General features: G+C 36.6%; 1 protein-coding gene across 1 annotated transcript; it reads right to left on the reverse strand.

Moving 5' to 3' along the window:
• Positions 1–244: 244 nt before the first annotated feature.
• On the reverse strand, positions 245–4,905 carry LOC145036895 (Chaperone DnaJ-domain superfamily protein). The gene is made up of 7 exons (XM_078985424.1): positions 4,414–4,905; positions 1,943–3,792; positions 1,212–1,282; positions 1,068–1,133; positions 886–975; positions 639–815; positions 245–539 (listed from the first exon to the last, which is right to left on the reverse strand). The coding sequence occupies exons 1-7, from the start codon at positions 4,770–4,772 to the stop codon at positions 504–506; spliced, it is 2,649 nt and encodes an 882-aa protein (XP_078841550.1). The 5' UTR covers positions 4,773–4,905; the 3' UTR covers positions 245–503.
• Positions 4,906–21,455: the final 16,550 nt, after the last annotated feature.

Here is a 21,455-nt window from a genome sequence, read left to right on the forward strand (position 1 = left end):
ACCCCCTATATCCATCGACAACAGAATTTCAAACATCTTCTAAACCTCAAGATTTCATGTGCTTCCTCCTTCACATTTATTATTCTATAACCAAGATTCGTGCTCTATTGCTTCCAAAAGACTGTTTGCAACAGGTTTCATGGACACAACCACCTTCAACGATCTTAGACTTTCATAATCTAACAGACGACTTTTGGCATTTTTATTTTCTCAAAAAAAAAAGGGGTTTAAAGATTCTTCCATATCCATTGAATCGATATCTTCCATTAATTAAGAATTAAGAATATATAATATATCGCCCCTATTCTTCATACTTGATCCTCGTTTATATGATTCCAACCCACACGTGTCAAATCAATTCAAGTGGTAGATCGGTAATAATAACGAATTGATACTGAATTACTGATACATTATAGAATATAGAAAAAACCACGTGACAAAAATATATAAAATTACTTCCTTTTGCTTTTGATTCAACTCATGAAACCACAAATCCTTGACATCTACCGTTCTTCAGAGTTAAACTTGTTCCACGCTTCCTACACACCACCCACAAAACAATTCACTTCCAAAATACAGCCAAAAATATATTAAGTAATATTAATATTAATATTAATATTATTATATTAATAACAAACCTTGAGAAGATCGAAAACTTTTTCACAAACATACTTCTGTTGAATACTTGCACCACGTTGTTGTAATTTGTCTGGATGCACACAAAGAGTTGCTTTTCGGTAAGCTTTTTTTACAGCGGCAGTAGTAATAACTTCGGTTAAAGGAATCGGTTGCCACCCGCTTTCCGACCCGAGAATCTGCAAATTAATTAATTATTAAATGAATAAATAAATTTAATCATAATTATAAAATATAAATCATACATACATATTGTAAGGTTGAAAGTAATGCACGTAGGTTTCCTTGTTTCCCACTACACCATCTTTTCACTTCAGCATCAAGACTTTCAGCCAATCTCTGAAAATAAAAAAATAAAAACGCAAAATAAGAAATTATAAAAATAAAAAGTTTGGAAATTTATAAGAGAAATAGAGTTTAAAGATGTTTACGTTTCTTTCTGCTTGTTCTTTTTGGGCAAGAAGATCCCTCATGTTTTTTTCTGCCAATGCTTTTGCCTATATTTATAATAATTTATAATTTATAAAAATCCAAACAAGAAATTTATATAAATAATAATAATAATAACAACATACTGCACGATCAGCTGTTCTTTGATGCCTTTCTAAGCGCGCTTTACACCGTTGTGGTGATTCGCTTTCACCTCCTACATACAACACAATATTATTAAAAAATTTCACTTTTTTGTAAATATAAATAAATAAATAAAACGGAATTTTGTCGAAAATTCATGACATGACAGGCTGTACTGCATTCGCATCGGACAGATGTCACCGGAATAAAAGTTTCAAATTTTTGTCAATAGACAGACATGACAAGACAGAACAAGTACACATCAATCAAAAATCTGTCCCGTCAGATGGGACAAGGTTTGGATTTTTATCCGTCATATTAATAATATTTTTAAAAAAATAAAAAATCTTTTTTTATAGATAAAACAAAAAAAATTTGAATATTCTTGAAGCTCATGACACGACATACAAAACATTTGTACTGCAATGTAATCGCAGTCTGATGTCAATAAGACAAAAAATTGCAAACTTTTGTTTCATCAAAAAAGATGGAAAAAGGGTTTTGTTTTTTATCAGTCATATATGCAAAAGACATAAATGCCCTTCTCATATGTTAAATATTCTTGAAGCCGAAACACAACAGGACTATGACATGACAGAACCTTTGTACCGCAATCACAATCGCAGTCTGATGTCAATAGGACAAAAAGTTGCAAACTTTTGTCTCAGCCAAAAAAATAGAAAAGGGTTTTGTTTTTCATCATAAGCAAAAGACGAAAATACCCTTCTCATACCATTATAAGATGATGCATTTTGAGTTGAATATCTTAACCCCATACTTCTAGAATTACTAAACTTATCATCAACCGATTTTTCAGCTCTTTCACGTGCCTCAGCGGTTGCTTTTTCTACCCTTAGCCTACCCTCCATCGTCTTTTCCGCCAATGACCTTTCCCGAGCCTCAGCACATGCTTTTTCCAATCTCTCCCGAGCCTCAGCCAAAGCTCGTTGTCTATACTCGGCTGTAGCGCGTTCCACAGCCGCCCTTTCTGATCTTTCCTTAGTTTCCGAAAACGCCCTTTCACGTTCTTCAAGTGTTGCTCTATCAATTGCCATTCGATCTTTTTCCCTTTCTATTTGTCTCTCTCGTTCTTCTTCTTCTTTTCTCATCCTCTCTCTTTCTCTCTCCAACTTTTCTCTTTCCTTGTTTTTCTCATCATTCTTCTCAATTGATGTTTCTTTCACATTTTGCATATTGTTTATGGGGTTGTTTAGGGTTGCTTCGTTTTTTGATACAGAAGTCAACTCATCATCCACTTGGTCAACCACGTCTGAAATCTCCTTTATGTTTGACTCAACTTCTTCAGTCAACTCCTCTTCCTTTTCAATTACATCGTTTTCAGAAACCATTTCCTCACTTCCTTCTTTCGTTTCATGTATTGTCTCGTTTTTCAGTGCCACATCAGCATTTTGTGTTTCCTCTGTTATTATCTCATCTTCTTCATGTAAGATTTTCTCTTCTTCACTTTCATGATCATGATCTTCTTCTTCAGGTGGGCCCACCTGTTCTTCAGATTCCTTTAGTTCCTTCTTGTGTTCTTTCTCAAAAGCTTCTTGAAATGCAGCAATATTATAATCTTCCCATTCATCAGGGGTTTTATTGTAAAATTCCTCTACTAGTTTTACTCCAGGTTTCATGTCATTATCTTTTAGCTGAATTTCTATCAAGTTATCATACAATTCACTTTCATCAGCTTCACTTGTCTTAATTTCTTCCTCATTTTGTTTGCAAGTAATATTATTATGTGATAAAGTATCTTCCTTTATGTGTTCATCTTCCTCATTCAATCCATTAAAAACCTCTCTTTCTTCTACATTTTTAAAATCAAAATCTTCCTTCTGCTCATATGATGATTCAAGTGAAATCTTTTTATTGTGTCTTTCTCTTTCTCTTTCTCTTTCATCCCCATTTACCCTTTCCTTTTTATCTGCTACATTATTCTTTGAATGGATTTGAAGAGCCTCTTTCTTTTTGTTCATCAACTCTTTTGCATTTCTGAGCTTTGCTTGAGCTTGCTCAACTGCATCTTTCATGGCTGCAGCATCTGCAGCAGCAGAAGAACTTGCATCTATCTCAACATCAAAGTAAGGTGGTGATCTGTCACCTCTCATCTTTTCAAAAGCAAATGTTTTAGAAGTTTTCAGTTTTGAATTCCCCTTTTTTGAAGATAAGACAGGTGGAGGCCTTGAGGGTGGTGGTAAGTTTGAAGGCTGAGTTTTAAGGCTGAGATCAGATACAGAAAGATGTGGTTTATATCTTTCTGTGTCATAAACATTATCTAAGGGTTGTGAAAGAGATTTCTTGAGTTGTTTCCTTTCTGAAACTCCACCAAAATGATTACTTGAAGAATCATCATTGTAATTGTTAGCCAATGAGAACAGTTTCTCATTTTCTATTTCATTAGGGACATCAAGAAATTGAGAATCATTTATGATCAGATCTTTTTCTTCTTCAAAATTTGGCTCGGATTGTAATTGTACACCAAATAATCCAATGGGGTCTTCAGTGGATACATGTTGATTCATCTCCATTGAGGCGTAAGGATCTAATTCATCTGATAATGTTTCACTTTCAGCAGGAGTCCTACCACAAGAAAAGAAAAAAAAATTGACATGATTTGAGATTATTCTTGGTTTTATTACAACAAATCTTTGAAGAAATGGAAATGTATGACAAAAAGGATGATAACTATCAAATTATATGAACGCACATAAACTTTATTTATCCTGCTTCAATTAAAAGAAGACTACCCTAATAAAGTTCATGATATTTGTCTGATGCTCATTGTATGCTTGAATGAAGCTGCAGATAATGACAGAAGGTTCAATGAGAATCATGTTATTGGTCCCTAGGTCAAATAATAAAGCTCAAAACCAACTCGGCCCCTACCACCTACCACCTACAGCCACCAGGAATCAACACTAATTCTGCAACTAAACTCCTCCTATCAAACACAGAGGCCTAGTTATAAAGCAATGTAAGATCAACAGTTTTGTTCGGTGCTTTATCAAAGAATTCTGTGTGAACAGGTCCTTGATACGATGAATCTACAAAAAGACTTCTACAGACCATAAATTCAGTTCAAAGCAGCATAGCAAGAATCATTTAAATGATAATCGGATGCTTGTATTTTGATTATGTGAATTAAAGCATGTCAACGAAGGTAATCAACTGAACATATAAACAATGTAAATTATTGCATACCAAACATCATCCGAGGAATCACCATCCCCAACTTTGGAGATTTTAAACAATTCTTCATACGAAACTGCAAAATCGAGGCCGTTGAAGCCTCCGAAAACCTCAGAGTAATCAAGCTTAGAGCTCTGCAAATCAAACCAAACGTCGTCGGACTCGTTACACGGCGGCGGAAGATCTAGAATAGGAATTGAAGAGCCTCGGGAGGCGTGAAAGCCTTGGAAAATCTCAGTGTAATCCTCAAGGCGAGGAGGAAGAGTTGTTGCTCCAAACTTCGGCGGACCACCAAATACGTCGTCATACACTGTCTTATTTCGCGCTCCAAAACCACCAGCAGCACCACCATTGTCTCTGTAACCCTTCATGAGAACTCAGAATCTCTGTATACGCTCTTCTCCTAGGGTTTCACTGTTGGTAAAGCTTTCTCTCTCACGCAGGAACACACAGTGGAAGGTGGGGCTTCGCTTTTGCTTTCACTGTGGGAGGAAGCAGGGGTGTTTCAGTTGGACGAGGTAGACGAGACGAGAGGGGCAAAATGGGAACAGAAAATAAATTCTGAAATTGCAGAAATAAAAAGGACTTCTTTTTGGAGTTATGGACAAGAAAATATTTATGAAAAAATAAATAAATAAAATAAAATTATGGAATGATGTAAATGAGGAATTTATAAAAGTTGAACAGCAGTAGGCGGGATGTATTCCGGTGGTTGTCACCACATCATAAGATTCTACATAATCTTTGTGTTTTTCACACTTTGTTTTCCTTTTATTTTATTAGGGTCCACCTCTAGAGACATATATAGTAGTTTAATGATTTAGTCCCTTTATTATACTTCATTTTGTGGATTTTGTACTTTTTTTTCTACCTAGTTTTTCTTATATTAGAAAAACTATGAGAAGACAACTAAATGGTTATTTGGTTCGGTGGAATGTAATGGAATCGTAGGGAATTGAAACTCGGTTTCATCGTATTTCAGTGTTTGGTTTAACTTTTTAAGATGAAATTGAATTTTTCAATGAAAAAAAAATAGTTTTTGGTTCAACTTTTTAAGATGAAATCAGATTCCAAAAAAAATCCACCAAACGAAGGAAAGTGAATTCCTTAAAAGTTAGGATGGAATTAATTACAATTCATGAGGGAAAGTGCAAAATTACCATATTAACATACCATGAGATGGAACTTGGATATTCCACCACCCACCTAGCTATCGAATGCCATATAGGGGTCAAAATATTGCAATAAGAAAAAAAAAATGTCTAGCAGACTCACCAATTTGGAAACAAATAGGGCATAGTAATTACTCTAATTTAAAGCATTTATCATGTAAATTCAATCTAATGGGAAGCTTATCTCTTTCAACCCATCAAACAGGAACATTAACCTTCTTTGGAACATAAGAATTTCATTTAGTATGAATGTTAGAATACTCCAAAGTGTGTACATCAATAAAATTTCTCGTTGAGGCAACCGAGAATTCTCCCTTGACATTTAGATCCCACGAGTAAGAAGCAGACGAATCGAATAAAACCACCTCCTGGATGATTTCTCGTAGCTCATCCCATTAAGAACCCGTAACACAGCTTCGTGGATATCTCACAAACGCCTCCAAAATCTGTGTTTTTGAGGACCAATATGATAAGCACGTCTCTAGATTTGTATCAAGAACAAACAAGTTTATGAAACTTGCTCTTAAAAATATTCGACCCATGCCGATTATCAAGCCAAAACAAAGTATTTCTTCAATTCCTATAACATACACATTCAGTTATCGTGTTTTGTTTAAAAACGAATATTATTTAATATATGATTTTGAGTGTTGAGTTCTAACAAGATAGTTTTATGAAGAATTAAAGTAAAACTATTTTTAAAATCATTCGGGAAATGTTGGAAGTCTTATTGATTCCAATCAAAAGTCAACTATCGAAATTAACGAAAATATAAAGTTGGAAATAAATAAAAATAATGTTATTGAAAGTTGTAGATTATCTCGTTAGAAACATTTAGGCAAAAACCTCATCGAAATCTGAGTTATAAGGAAGAAATTATGACCAATCGAAAATCCGCGACAAAACTGACAAAGCACTATTTAGCGTAAAAAGTGAATTTTCAATAAACTATTTTTTAGCTTTAGTGATCTAAATGAAAGTCGTATTATTCGTTAAACCGATACTTTTCATAAAAAGAATGTCAAAATCTGAGATCGTACGAGGAAGTTATGATTTTTCTAAGTTTTGGTATAACATTATACAGCTAAAAACTCGAAATAAAGATCGAGTGATTTTTAGCCAACACAACCTAAACGAGAATCGAAGGTGTCGTCAATAATAGTACAACGGTAAAAAGACAGACGAAAACAGACGCCGGATGAAAAAGTTATGAATTTTTAACGGATTTTCCTGTCCCGGTCTGTTAAAAATAATAATATTAAAAATAAAGTCAAAATTAGCCAACGGAGTCTAAAGGAAAGTTGTATAGTATAAAGAACGTCGAAAACGGAGCTCGTATGCGAAAGTTACAAAATTTTGAAGTTTTGGCACAAAATCCGAGAAATTTCACATACACACGGCCTAGAATCGGCCACATCACCCGCCTCTCACATCTGCTTCGTGTCCGACGCGTGTTGCCAGCTCCTTGCATTCGAAGCGTAGCCCAGTCGGATCTGATGCGTGTCATTGCGGTGGAGACATCCGAACAGAGACGCGTGTCTCGCCTCCTGTCTGACGCCTGGCCCTCCCCCTCGCCTGTGAAGCTGCCACGTGGCTTCATCTTCCCTCGGATCCGAACCCTCGCAGGGTATAAAAGGGAGGTGCGAACCCTCTCGGTTTTGGTTAGAATTTTGCACACTTTTACACCCTAAACTTTATTTTAAGCTACTTTTAAACCCTCGAACCCCGGGATCACACCTAACACCTGAAAAACGTCTCGAAGTGCCCGAAGACCCCGAGAAATTTATCTTTTGGGTTTGAAGCTCAACCCTCGCAAGGCCCGGTTTTCAATAAAGCTCTCAGTTTTTATCAAAGAAAGTTAATTATAGAAACAAATTGCTGCCCAAATTACTATTTTAACCTCCAGTTATTTCACGGTAAGTTTAAATTATAGGAACAATTATATGTTATGTGTTATATGTGCACTATGCTTTCCCGTGTTATTATGATAATGAGTTATACCTTTGACCACAAAGTGAATAACTAAGCATCACTTGGGTATTAGTATGTAGCCTTTGACGATGAAGTGAATGAGTAAGCATCACTTTGGCATTGACAGAATGCTGGATTGGGCTAAAAGCCTCTAAATTCTAGCAAAATATTTATTCAGAAATCATTTATTTTTTATGCCACATAGGCAGAAGCCGTATTGATGTATATCAAGTTGAAATTGTTGTATCTCATTGATTGTAAATCTTTGAATCAGATCATTTGTTGATATGGAAAGTTTGTCACATAATTCACATATGGCTTTGTTGTTCTTTGTTCCTCTTTGCTTATGTCATATTGGTATATATATGACAGAACGTTATATTGTATTTATTTTTTAACTCACTAAGCGTCACCGCTTATCCCTCTCAGTGTTTAATTATTGCAGGTAATAAGGATCCAGTATAGACGCATATTGTTGGAAGATATAGAATAGTTAATAAGATTACTTTTGTATTTAGTAATTGTGTATGTATAAAATTATAATTTCCTGGGTAGTTATGTAATACACAAAACTTAGTCGGCTTGTATCCAGTCTTTTGTAATTAAACTATCAATGTAAAATATTGTTTATGAATATGCATGTAGCATGTTTTGAAGTAATATGATGTAGTTTTAGAGATGGGTTCTCACAATCACAGTATCAGAAAAGTAGTTTAAGTGAACTAAATACCACAGATTGGTATTTAGACTTAAACCGTTAGAAGTTCAATATATGAACGGATTCATTGTAAGTATATGGATACAAACAATAGGAAAGACTTAAGTAAAGTATCAAGTAATAATAAATCCTAATATTCTAAAATACTATATTACTCCAAATTTTCAGAACAATGGCTGAACAGGAAGGTAGTCATACACCAGATGTGGGTGGAGATCCTCATCCTGATGAAATAAATACTCCAGTATCCCCTCATGAGGAACGAATCTTGGGTAAACTTACTGGTGTTATTCGGAAGACTCTCGAAGAACACAAAAATAATGGTGATAAAGGCAAAGAGAAATTCATCGGATAATCTTCAAAAGGGGAGGCGAAACGTCCCTCATTTAAAACTTTCAAGAGTAGTGTTCTTACACGGCAAAATATTATATTTCTCTCATGTGATTAATGAAGATAAGGTTAATTACGCTTCTGCAATGTTCAACGGAGAAGCCTTGGTCTGGTGGGAAGCAACATTTGAAGCTCTCAACGAGTATGACCAGGAGAATTTATCTTGGGGAATGTTTAAAACTCGCTTGCTAGAAAAATATTGTCCTCTGGACATGAGGAGAAGATTGGAGAAAGAATTCATCAAACTTAAATAAGAAGGAATGATCGTGAATGAATATGAAACTCAATTCAATCAAAAATCACGGTTTGCTACAAAGTATATTCTAACTGAAGACGATAAAATTCAGTTAGTCATGGAGGGATTACGATGAAATCCATGATTTCGTGAGCAATCGGGATGTTCTTGATGGGTTTTGTACATAAGAACTTTCCTATGTGCGCATACAAACCCTAATGCTTGGATCTAGGTTTCTCTAATTAAACATGCATTGAATCCAAGACTCCTAATGGCTAATTAGGTATAAGAACAACACAAAACCAGAGTTAGAATCATACCTTGAAACACTTGTTTCATCTTCTTGTTCTTGGAGCTATAGAGTCACAATTATCACTCCTCTAATGGCTTACAAACACCAACTAGCAAAGAGAATGATTTGAGAGAGAGGAGAGAGGAGGAAATTGGACAGGGTATCCTTGTTGTAGAGGAGGTGCCGATTTCCTATCCCAAGGGGTCTATTTATACTTGTAAGGCTCCTAGGGTTTCACCCTTAAACCCTAATTGGATAACTTAGACTCTAAGCAATCCCAATCCTTTCCATAGATAAGCCATGGACGATTTTATGGCTATCCTTAGCCCTAGAAATCGTACACCCTCTATCATATAAGGATTTACAGCCTAAAGTGTAACTATCAAACAATTGACAGTTTATACCCTCTTATTTAATTAATCTCTTTAAGTCACCAAATTAATACTAATTAATCTTTGACTTATATTAATCAAATAACAATATTATTATTCATTATATTATTCTCATAATATATTAATAATATCTATTCTCTCATAATAAATCATCCTACCAAGTTGTTATGGTGAAGGCAACCCAAAAGGACCATGCACAATCGGGTCAAATACTTGCCTAATATAGTTGCAGCCTTAGACACTATTCCAACAGTCTCCCACTTGGATAAGTCTAGTAACTATATGCACAAGTATAATCCGATTTGCAATCGTAGCTCTCAAAGACGTTGTCAAACTCTGATCAATCTTGTCCTTCAGATAAGGGATCTTACAGTCCTCTATTAGATATCATGCTGACAATTCTATGGAATGATTAGTCTAGCATTTGGTTTCTCGATCTCCAATTTATTTGACATAGAACTTAATCGAGCACATCAATTCAGTTCTAACCGGGCCCGGCACATAAGTCAAATCAAATCATTAGCGGCCGAGATATCACTTTTTTCCTTCTTAGGATAAAAGTTACAGATAAACTTCGACTTATATGCATTTACTTATTCATTAATCAACTATACACAACAATGTGTTTTATAACATTGAGTTACCAATGCGTTTTCACATTATCAATGTACAATCAATTAGCAAATAACAAACCATATATCTAGGTTTTAAGACTATATGATATTATCGTCTTGCGATCACCCTTTTTATCACATTCCATAAGGTGATTCCAGCAAGCGCGGGTTTGTTCCAATGCTCAAAACCAGTTCATAAGCACTCATGAACGTTGCAACAATCTTTTTCTATGTCTAAAACCATTTAGACACTCTACATACCTATTCATGACAATCTTCATTCGCATCTACTTCCAACATGTGAACGATTGTGGACAATTTGAACAATTCGATTATTCTTAATAAACTCAATTATTTTGGAAGTCAAAACATGCAAAGTGAATCAATAGTTAAACAATTAACATAAGACAGTAACATTACTTATAAATAAATCTCCTTTATTTAATCATCAAATGTTAATTACATTTATCTATTATACGTTTCTAATAATATCTAATCTATACTAATATCATCCTTCAGCCCAATACTCCTAGCATGCTGCAAATGCTTAACCCTACTCAGTCCCTTCGTAAGCGGATCTACTGGGTTATCTTCTGATGATATCCTCTTCACTACGAGTTGTCCTTCTTCTACACGATGTCTAATAAAGTGATATTTTCTGTCGATATGTCGTGATCTACCATGATCTCTTGGTTCCTTGGTCAAGGCAACCGCTCCTTCATTATCACAGAAAATCCCCATGGGCTCCTTTATGGCAGGTATAACTCCAAGATCACCAATGAAGTTCTTCAGCCATATTGCCTCCTTCGACGCTTCGCTCGCTGCAATGTACTCTGATTCGCACGTTGAATCAGCTACGGTTTCCTGCTTGGAATTTTTCCAAGTTACTGCTCCTCCATTCAGGGTAAAGACCCAGCCCGACTACGAACGGTAGTTGTCCCTGTCGGTCTGAAAGCTGGCATCACTATACCCTCGCACTTTCAAGTCATCACTCCCTCCGAGGACTAAGAACCATTCCTTCATCCTCCGAAGGTACTTAAGGATATTCTTCACTGCAATCCAATGGGCTCTGCCAGGGTTCCCTTGATATCTACTAACCATGATCAAAACAAAGGCTACATTAGGGCGAGTACAAGTCATAGCATACATGATTGAGCCAACTGCGGAAGCGTATGGAACTCGGCTCATTTCAGCTATCTCAGCTTCGGTACTCGGACTTTGAGTCTTACTCAACTTGGCATTACTTTGTATCGGTAATTCTCCATTCTTCGAGTTTTCCATACTAAAACGTTTTAGTACCTTCTCTAAGTAAGTGTTATGACTAAGTCCTATTAGTCTCTTACTTCTCTCTCTTACTATCCTTATTCCCAAAATATAGGAAGCCTCTCTGAGGTCCTTCATAGCGAAGCACTTCCCCGAGCCAGGACTTAACCTCCTGCAGAGTCAGGACGTCGTTTCCTATGAGTAATATGTCATCAACATATAGAACGAGGAAGCTTACTACACTCCCACTGGCTTTGACATATACACACGATTCATCTTCGCTTCGTACAAATCCAAACTCTTTGACTTTCTCATCGAAGCAAAGATTCCATCTGCGAGACGCTTGCTTTAGTCCATAAATGGACTTCTCAAGCTTACACACTCTATTCGGATACTTCGGATCCACAAAGCCCTCTGGCTGAGCCATGTAAACATCCTCAACCAACTTTCCGTTAAGGAAAGCGGTCTTGACATCCATTTGCCAAATCTCATAATCATGAAATGCGGCAATAGCTAGCATCACTCTAATAGATTTTATCTTCGCAACTGGTGAGAAGGTCTCTTCATAGTCAACTCCGGGAGTTTGAGTAAAGCCCTTCGCAACCAATCGCGCTTTAAACGTGTGTACCTTTCCATCCACGTCGGTCTTCTTCTTGAAGATCCATTTGCACCCAACGGTCTTACGTCCAGGCATATTATCAACCAAATTCCAAACTTGGTTATCATACATGGATTGGATCTTGCTATCCATTGCCTCTTTCCATTTTGCAGACTCCGGGTCTGCCATGGCTTCCTTATAGCTATGAGGTTCATCAAGGTTTATTGGTGTACTATCACTAATATACGTGTCCCCTTCGGTAGTGATATGAAAACCATACAACTAGGGTTGAACTCTAACTCTTTCGGAACGTCTAAGAGGTAATGATACGTCAATCGGTTCAACCGCAGTTTCCTCCTCGGTTTGAGCGCCAGTGGTAGAGGTTCCTTCATCTATCGACTCTTGAATCTCTTCAAGATCGATTTGCCTCCCACTATCTCCTTGGCTTATGAGTTCTCGCTCTCGGAAAAATCCTCTCCTTGCAACGAAGACAACATTATCCTTCGGTCTATAGAAGAGATATCCAAAGGATTTCTGCGGGTAACCGATGAAAATACATCGCTCACTACGAGGTTCGAGCTTGTCGTGAGTATCTCGTCTTACGAAAGCCTCGCAACCCCAAACCTTGATATGTGCTAACGAAGGGGCTTTCCCCGTCCACATCTCGTGAGGTGTTTTGGCAACCTTCTTAGTAGGGACTCGGTTAAGGATATGGGCGGCAGTCTCTAAGGCATACCCCCAAAAAGAGATATATAGCGAAGCACGACTCATCATAGAGCGAACCATGTCCAACAAGGTTCGATTACGCCTTTCTGCCACACCATTCAATTGTGGTGTCCTAGGTGGCGTCAATTGTGAAACTATTCCACACTCCTTGAGATAATCGTGGAATTCAAGACTTTGGTACTCTCCTCCTCGATCGGATCGAAGCATCTTCATCTTCCTACCCAATTGATTCTCCACTTCATTTTTGAACTCTTTGAACTTTTCAAAAGTTTCTGACTTTTGCTTGATTAAGTAGATATACCCATATCTACTATAGTCATCGGTAAAAGTCACGTAGAAGTGGTTTCCATCCTTCGTGGTAGATCTAAACGGTCCACACACATCGGTATGTATGAGGTCCAATAGACCCTCACCCCTTTTGCACGTACCAGCGAAGGGTGACTTAGTCATCTTTCCAAGTAAACAAGACTCGCATGTGTTATCTTCCCTAAGGTCGAATGACTCCAACACTCCATCCTTTTGGAGTTGGGCTATGTGTTTCTTGTTGACGTGTCCAAGACGACAATGCCATAAGGATGCCTTATCCATACTATTGGAAGAATCCATGCATAAAACATCATTTCCTAAATTATCAACAATCATAACAGTTTCATAAATTCCATTACATGGTATAGCTTCAAAGTAAAAGAAACCATTCAAATAAGCTAAAATAAAACCATTCTCATTATTAAAAGAAAATCTAAAACCTTGTCTAAACAAACCATGAAATGAAATGATGTTTCTAGCCATTTATGGCGAATAGCAATAATTGTTCAAATCTAAAGATAAACTATTCCTAAGCACTAAAGAATACACTCCAATCTTGGTCACAGGCGACGATCTTTTGTTCCCCATGATTAGATTTATTCTTCCATGCTCCACGTCTCTACTTCTTCTTAGTCCCTGCACATTAGAACAAATGTGGTAACCACAACCGGTATCAAGAACCCAAGAAGTATCATGAGATGAATCGTTAGATTTAATTATGTATATACCTGCGAAAGATGGCTTGATCTTTCCCTCCTTGATGGCTTGCAGGTACTCTGGCAGCTTCTCTTCCAATGTCCTGTCTTGTGGCAGTGGTGGCACTCTGCCTCCTTCGGGTTAGGGCATGGCTTAGCGGGATCAACTTTGGTCCCACTAGAAGAGGCACCATCTCGGGCTTTCACCTTGCGATAGTTCTTTGACGAAGCCTTCCTCTTCTTTCCCTTTCCTTGTCCAATTTCCAAGACAGGAGCGGCGGGCGGATTGGGAGTTGGTGCAACAGACTTCTCCTTGAAGTTGCTCTCAGCGACCCTCAAGAGACCTTGGAGTTTGCTTAGGGTGGCCTCTTCTTTGTTCATGTGATAGGTCATCCTAAATTGATTGTAGCTTGGAGGCAAATAGTGAAGCACCATGTCGATCGCCAAGTCTTCTCCAAAGTCAACGTTTAACTTGCGAAGGCGGTCGACATACCTTTGCATCTTTTGCAGGTGCACGATAAGAGACTATCCATGACCCATCTTAGCGGAAATCATGTTATTGAAAATCTCATAACGCTCTTGTCTCGCATTTTGATGGTATCTCTCCAATAAGTCTTGGTGCATTTCGTACGGATACATGTCCTCGTAGAACTTTTGGAATTCGGGGTTCATAGTCGCGATCATGATGCAATGTACTTTCGTTGCATCACGCTCGTGAGTTTCGAAAGCGGTCATTTCGGCGGGAGTAGCGATTTCGGGGTTGATTTTCTCGAGCTTCTCATCGAGGACATACTCCTTATCCTCATAGTGAGCAATCGTGCGAATGTATCGTATCCATTCGCTAAAGTTCGTTCCATCAAAGGTGACCTTTTGACAAAGGCTTATCAAAGTGAATGAACTTGCAGCAGCGTTGTTAGCGTTCGACATCTACAATAGAAAGGAAAAAGATTGATTAGAATGTGAATCCGTAATTATCACCCAATAAGAAAAATTAGGGCTAGGATCCAACAACAATGTTTACATATTATAAAAGGGATGCCGTAATCTAACATGCAAACAATTTGAAGGTAAGTGAATGACGATTCACTAATTATCCACCATGAAAAACATAACTTTAAGTCCTAAATGTACTGAGAATTCCTAGGTTTGGATGAGATTCATTGAAACTTTTCAATGGCATGTTTAAATCTCAATATGCCCCTCTTGTTTGTGACTGGGATACAGAGGATCACAAAGCGGGTGTGAATTACCATGCAAATTCACATGGTGCCTTTATTGTAACGATCACCTATTCGATGTGCCGGTAAACCACACACGCTCCATCGAACTATGATAAACAATGAATCACCCTTTGCCACCTTCGCTTAGAACCAATTAGTGTGCCGGTAAACCACACACGCTCCACTAACTTCTTAGCAAGGTGCAAACTGTAATTTCATGGGATTGCATCAATTCACTTTTCCTAGAGTAACTAAGATTAGGAAATTTTAGGAAAACATGTAGTTACTTTGTATTTGTTATTATACTTTTAATGAGAGGATGAGGTTGCCCTATCCTACCCGTTCGGCTAACGACCCTCCACCGATCAAGCAAGCGGTGGGTGGGAGTGTACACCCATTAAGCGCCATTTTATAGGCCGCAACCTTATACCTACCTTATAGACCAGCTTCGTGAATGAGGCCTACTTATGGTAAGACTAGCATTTAAGTTATACATATATAGATATTAATCATGTAATATTATATTAGTATAGGGTTGTATTTTAAACTTGTAAAATTCTAGGGTTTCAAATTTAAATTGTCTAAATTAAACTTTTAATCACAAAACATAAATTTCAAAACTTGAGGACAAGTTTTAAACATTTAAAACATAAAGGATCAAATAACAAATAATTCAAATTAACAATTAATCACATAATTATCCATATTTGATTTATTTAAGATTTCTTGAAAAACAATTTACCAATTTAATCAAAATAATTAATAATTATCATATAAGGAAATTAAATATTTTATTAATTGATAAATATCTTCAATTAGATCAAAAATATAGACATATATATCATAAAATCGGATTTGGGTTGATCTAATATGATTAAGGTAAGATTCCATAAGATAAATATGAAAAAAAATCCCGTTTTTGGCTCTTCTTGACGCTCGGACTCGCCGAGTACCCAAACTGGACTCGCCGAGTCCATGACTCAGAAACACAAAATTCGAATTTTGCAGTTAGCATTCAAACAATTAAGCATCAATTTAATAGAAACCAATCTAGGCTCTGATACCACTGATGGGTTGTGTACATAAGAACTTTCCTATGTACGCATACAAACCCTAATGCTTGGATCTAGGTTTCTCTAATTAAACATGCATTGAATCCAAGACTCCTAATGACTAATTAGGTATAAGAACAACACAAAACCAGAGTTAGAATCATACCTTGAAACACTTGTTTGATCTTCTTGTTCTTGGAGCTTTAGTGTCACAATTGTCACTCCTCTAATGGCTTACAAACACCAAATAGCAAAGAGAATGATTTGAGAGAGAGGAGAGAGGAGGAAATCAGCCAAGGTATCCTTGCTGTAGAGGAGGTGCCGATTTCCTATCCCAAGGGGTCTATTTATACTTGTAAGGCTCCTAGGGTTTCACCCTTAAACCCTAATTGGATAACTTATACTCTAAGCAATCACAATCCTTTCCATATATAAGCCATGGACGATTTATGGCTATCCTTAGACCTAGAAATCATCCACCCTCTATCATATAAGGATTTACAGCCTAAAGTGTAACTATCAAACAATTGACAGTTTATACCCTCTTATTTAATTAATCTCTTTAAGTCACCAAATTAATACTAATTAATCTTTGACTTATATTAATCAAATAACAATATTATTATTCATTATATTATTCTCATAATATATTAATAATATCTATTTTCTCATAATAAATCATCCTACCAAGTTGCTATGGTGAAGGCAACCCAAAAGGACCATGCACAATCGGGTCAAATACTTGCCTAATATAGTTGCAGCCTTAGACACTATTCCAACAGTTCTATCATTTGATAAAGTTGTTGAGTATGCCCGAAAGCGCAAACATGACTTAGAAATACGTGGTGCCACTTTTTCTGTTCCAAAGCATCCACGTATTGATCGAACTATTCCTGTTTCCTCTATTCCACCAACTCAATCTATTTGAACTGATCCTGGTAAATAAGTGCAATCTCATAATACCCCTCGTACTCGTGGTAGATCACAATCTTTTTCTCTTTAATCACCATCGTGTCGAAATTGTGGAAAGAATCATCCGGGCGAATGCAGATTAGAAAAAGGATCAATGGTTTGTTATGGAAGTGGAGAAATAGGCCACATGAAGTCCGTTTGCCCGATGAAGAATGTTACATGCTTTGCTTGTGGTGTTGCTGGCCACAGGAAGCACTTTTGCCCTACTTTTACTAGCCAAATGGCGGGAATTCAAGCTTTTGTTCAGCAACCGGTAAGGAGTGAAGCTTCTGTTCAACAACCAAAGAGTACTTAGACTAAAAAGGAGGAGTTTCCAAAAGCTAAAGGACGTGCATTTCAAATTACCACAGAGGAGGCACGTGAAGACCCGAATGTTGTGACCGGTACATTTCTAGTCAACTCTAGACCTGCTCACATCTTATTTGATTCTGGTGCCTCAGATTCTTTTGTGTCTCATGAATTTGCGTATTCCTTTCAAATTGCTTGTTATGCACTCACGCAACCATTTCATGTAGATACTGCGGGAAGTATATCATTACTTGTTGATAAAAGTCTATAGGGATTGTGTGATAGAAATTGAAGGCTATAATTTTCTTGCTAAACTGATTCCTATCTCCTTGCCCAACTTTGATATTATTCTCGGCATGGATTGGTTGTCAAAGAACCACGCAGAATTCTTATGCTATGAAAAGATAGTATGTATTCCCATTAAAAGGGAGAATCATATTTATGTCTACGGTGAACAAAGACTTAAAATCGTAAAAATAATCTCTTTCCTAAAAGCTCGTAAATTCATATCAAAGGGATGTTCTATTTATCTAGCGTACACCGTTGATATCTCAAAAGAGGAGAAGAAAACTGTAAATAACATTCCTATTGTTAATTAATATCCTGATGTTTTCCTTGATGATTTGCCTAGACTTCCTCTGGATAGGCAAGTAAAATTCTGAATTGATCTTATACCTGGTGATGCTCCAATTGCAAAGACTCCTTATCGTCTTGCGCCAGTTGAGATTAAGGAAGTGATGACCCAACTACAAGAATTACTTAACAAAGGCTTTATTCAACCGAGTACCTCTCCTTGGGGTGCTCCAGTATTGTTTGCCAAGAAGAATGACAGTTCGATGCGAATGTGTATTGATTACCGTAAGCTAAATAAGGTAACTATCAAGAACAAGTACCCATTACCTCGCATTGAGAATTTAGTTGATTAACTTCAAGATGTTAGCTATTTCTCGAAGATTGATTTGAAATCTGGCTATCATCAGTTGAAAGTACACGAGTATGATGTACCGAAGACTGCTTTCCATATGCGTTATGGGCATTTTGAATTCCTTGTCATGCCATTTGGTTTGACAAATGCTCCTGCCGTATTCATGGATATGATGAATCGAGTATGTCATCCAATGCTCGATAAATCTATCATTGTATTCATTGATGATATACTAATCTATTCCAAGTCTGAAGCTGATCATGCCATTCATATTCGTGAAATATTAGAACTTCATCGAAAGGAGAAACTATATGCTAAATTCCCGAAATGTGAATTTTGGCTTCGCCAAGTTCAATTTCTCGGCCATGTGATTTCTGGTGATGGTATATTCGTAGATCCTACCAAAATTGAAGCCATTCAGAATTACGAAGTTCCTCGTAATGCTTCTGAAACTCACAGTTTCTTGTGTCTCGCAGGGTATTACCGTAGATTCATTAAATATTTTTCACGTATAGTTGTACCTCTCACAAGTCTTACACGAAAGGAAGCAAAGTTCGAATGGAGTGAATCCCACGAAAAAGCTTTTTCAACTTTAAAATATCTTTTGACTCATGCTCCAATCTTATCACTTCCAGAAGGTGATAATGATTTCTCCGTGTATAGCGATTCTTCAAGATTGGGACTCGGTTGTGTGTTGATGCAACATGGTAAAGTGATAGCCTATGCCTCAAGACAACTGAAAGATTATGAAAATAATTATCCCACTCATGACCTCGAAATCGCTGCAGTAGTGTTTGCCCTAAAACTTTGGATGCATTATCTTTTTGGTACAAAATGCCAATTGTTACCGACCACAAAAGTCTCAAGTATATATTCAGTCAGCAAACATTAAATATGAGACAACAGCGAGCCATGAAGCTAATCAAAGACTATGACTGTGAAATCATGTATCATCCTGGAATAGCCAATGTAGGTGTCGATGCTCTTAGCAGGAAGGTTTATCATAATAGTGTATGTTATGTTATTAACCACACTACCGTAAAGTTCATTATTCTTGATGAACTAGAAAAATTGCAAGTAGAGGCCTTAAAGCCAGAAAATGTGAAGAAGGAAGGGATGGTACATTATGCTGATATCTTACTTGATGATCCACGTGGACTGAAAATATTTAAGAATTGACTATGGATTCCAAAGATTGGTGGCTTAAGACAAAAGATTTTAGATGAAGCCTATAAGTCTAAACTGTCAATACATCCTGGGACAAGTAAAATGTACTATATGTACGAGCCGATTATTGGTGGCCTGGATTAAAGAGAGACATTGGAAGATATGTACAGAAATGCTTAGTATGTTTACAAGTCAAAGCGGAACACCAAAAGCCATATGGTAGTCCAGAAGGTATTAATGTCCCTATGTGGAAATGGGAGAAGTTGTCTATGGATTTTATTACCAAATTGCCAAAGACTACGAGACAGAATGATAGCATTTGGGTAATTATCGACCGACTGACTAAGAGTGCACATTTTCTTGCCATGTGTGAAACAACTCCAATGGAGAAATATGCACAAGTATACTTAGATGAAATTATTACGAGACATGGCGTACCACTAAAGATTATTTCCGATTGTGATACTCGCTTCACTTCTCATTTTTGGGCGAGTATGCAATGTGAATTAGGATCTCAAATTGCTCTCAGCACCACTTATCATCCGCAGAAAGACGGTCAAACGGAGAGAACAATCCAAATAGTAGAAGATATGCTTCATGCATGTGTCTTGGAGTTTGGTGGTAACTGGGACAAGTACTTACCTCTTATCGAATTTTCCTATAATAACAGTTACCACGCTTCAATCAAAATGCCACCATATGAAGCATTACATGGATGTAGATGTTGTACTCCATTATGTTGGCATGAAGTAGGACAGAAAATCCTTGGAGGCCCTGAATTGATTCAAGATACTACTGACAAGATTCAAATTGTACAAGAAAGAATAAAAGCGGCCCAGGATCGACAAAAGTCTTATGTAGAAAAGAGGAGACGACCCATAGAAATTCCAGGTGGGTGATTTCATAATGCTGGATGTATCCCCGTGGAAAGGCATTATGCGATTTGGAAATAAAGGAAAATTAAGTCCTAGATTTATTGGTCCTTTCAAAATCATCCAGAGAATTGGTAAACAAGCATACCGCTTGGAATTGTCTGAAGATTTGGCAGGTATTCATGATGTGTTTCATGTGAGTTATCTGTGTAAATGTTTAAGCATATATGATGAAACGGTTCTGTTATCCGAAGTGAAACTGGATAATAAGTTAAGATATATAGAAGAGCCTGGAGAGATCATAAATGAAAGAACGACTAAATTACGTAACAAAGAAGTGGAGTTAGTGCTTGTCAAGTGGAAACACCATAGAGGCCCAAATTATACTTGGGAAAATAAGAATGAGATAAGAGCAAAATATCCCCATTTGTTTAAGTCGTTGAAATTTCGGGGATGAAATCCTCAAAAGGAGGAGGTGTTTGTAACATACACGTTCAGTTATCATGTTTTGTTTAAAAACAAATATTATTTAATATATGATTTTGACTGTTGAGTTCTAACAAATTAGTTTTATGAGGAATTAAAGTAAAAATATGTTTAGAATCATTCAGAAAATATTGGAAGTCTTATGAAATTTCAATCAAAAGTCAACTATCGAAATTAACGAAAATATAAATTTGGAAATAAATAAAAATAATGTTATTGAAAGTTATATATTATCTAGTTAGAAACATTTAAACGAAAACTTCATCGAAATCCGAGTTATAACGAAGAAGTTATGACCAATCGAAGATCCACGACAAAATCAGCAAAACACTATTTAGCGTAAAAAGTGAATTTTCAATAAAATACTTTTTAGCTTTAATAATCTAAATGAAAATCGTAGTATTCGTTAAATTAAATTTTTTCATAAAAAGAACGTCAAAATCTGACTTCGTATGAGAAAGTTATTAATTTTCTAAGATTCGATATAGCAGTATACAGCTAAAAACTCGAAATAAAGATCGATTGATTTTTAGCCGACACAACCTAAACGAGAATCGAAGGTCTCGTGAGTAGTAGTACAACGGTAATAAGACAGACGAAAACGGACGTCAGATGAAGAAGTTATGAATTTTTAACGGATTTTTCTATCCCAGTCTGTTAAAAATAATAATATTAAAAATAAAGTCAAAATTACCCAACG

Source organism: Lactuca saligna, chromosome 3 (genome assembly GCF_052625555.1).
Source record: "Lactuca saligna cultivar CGN05327 chromosome 3, ASM5262555v1, whole genome shotgun sequence".
Classification (NCBI taxonomy): Eukaryota; Viridiplantae; Streptophyta; class Magnoliopsida; order Asterales; family Asteraceae; genus Lactuca; species Lactuca saligna.

What these genes read in the sequence shown, in the direction of transcription:
- LOC145036895 (XM_078985424.1), bottom strand. Translation starts at nt 4,772, where the DNA reads ATGAAGGGTTACAGAGACAATGGTGGTGCTGCTGGTGGTTTTGGAGCG. An exon ending in AAATGCATCATCTTATAATG is followed by an intron (nt 1,283 to 1,942) that starts GTATGAGAAGGG and finishes TGTTGTATGTAG; the next exon opens with GAGGTGAAAGCGAATCACCA. An exon ending in AAGAACAAGCAGAAAGAAAC is followed by an intron (nt 976 to 1,067) that starts GTAAACATCTTT and finishes TTTTATTTTCAG; the next exon opens with AGATTGGCTGAAAGTCTTGA.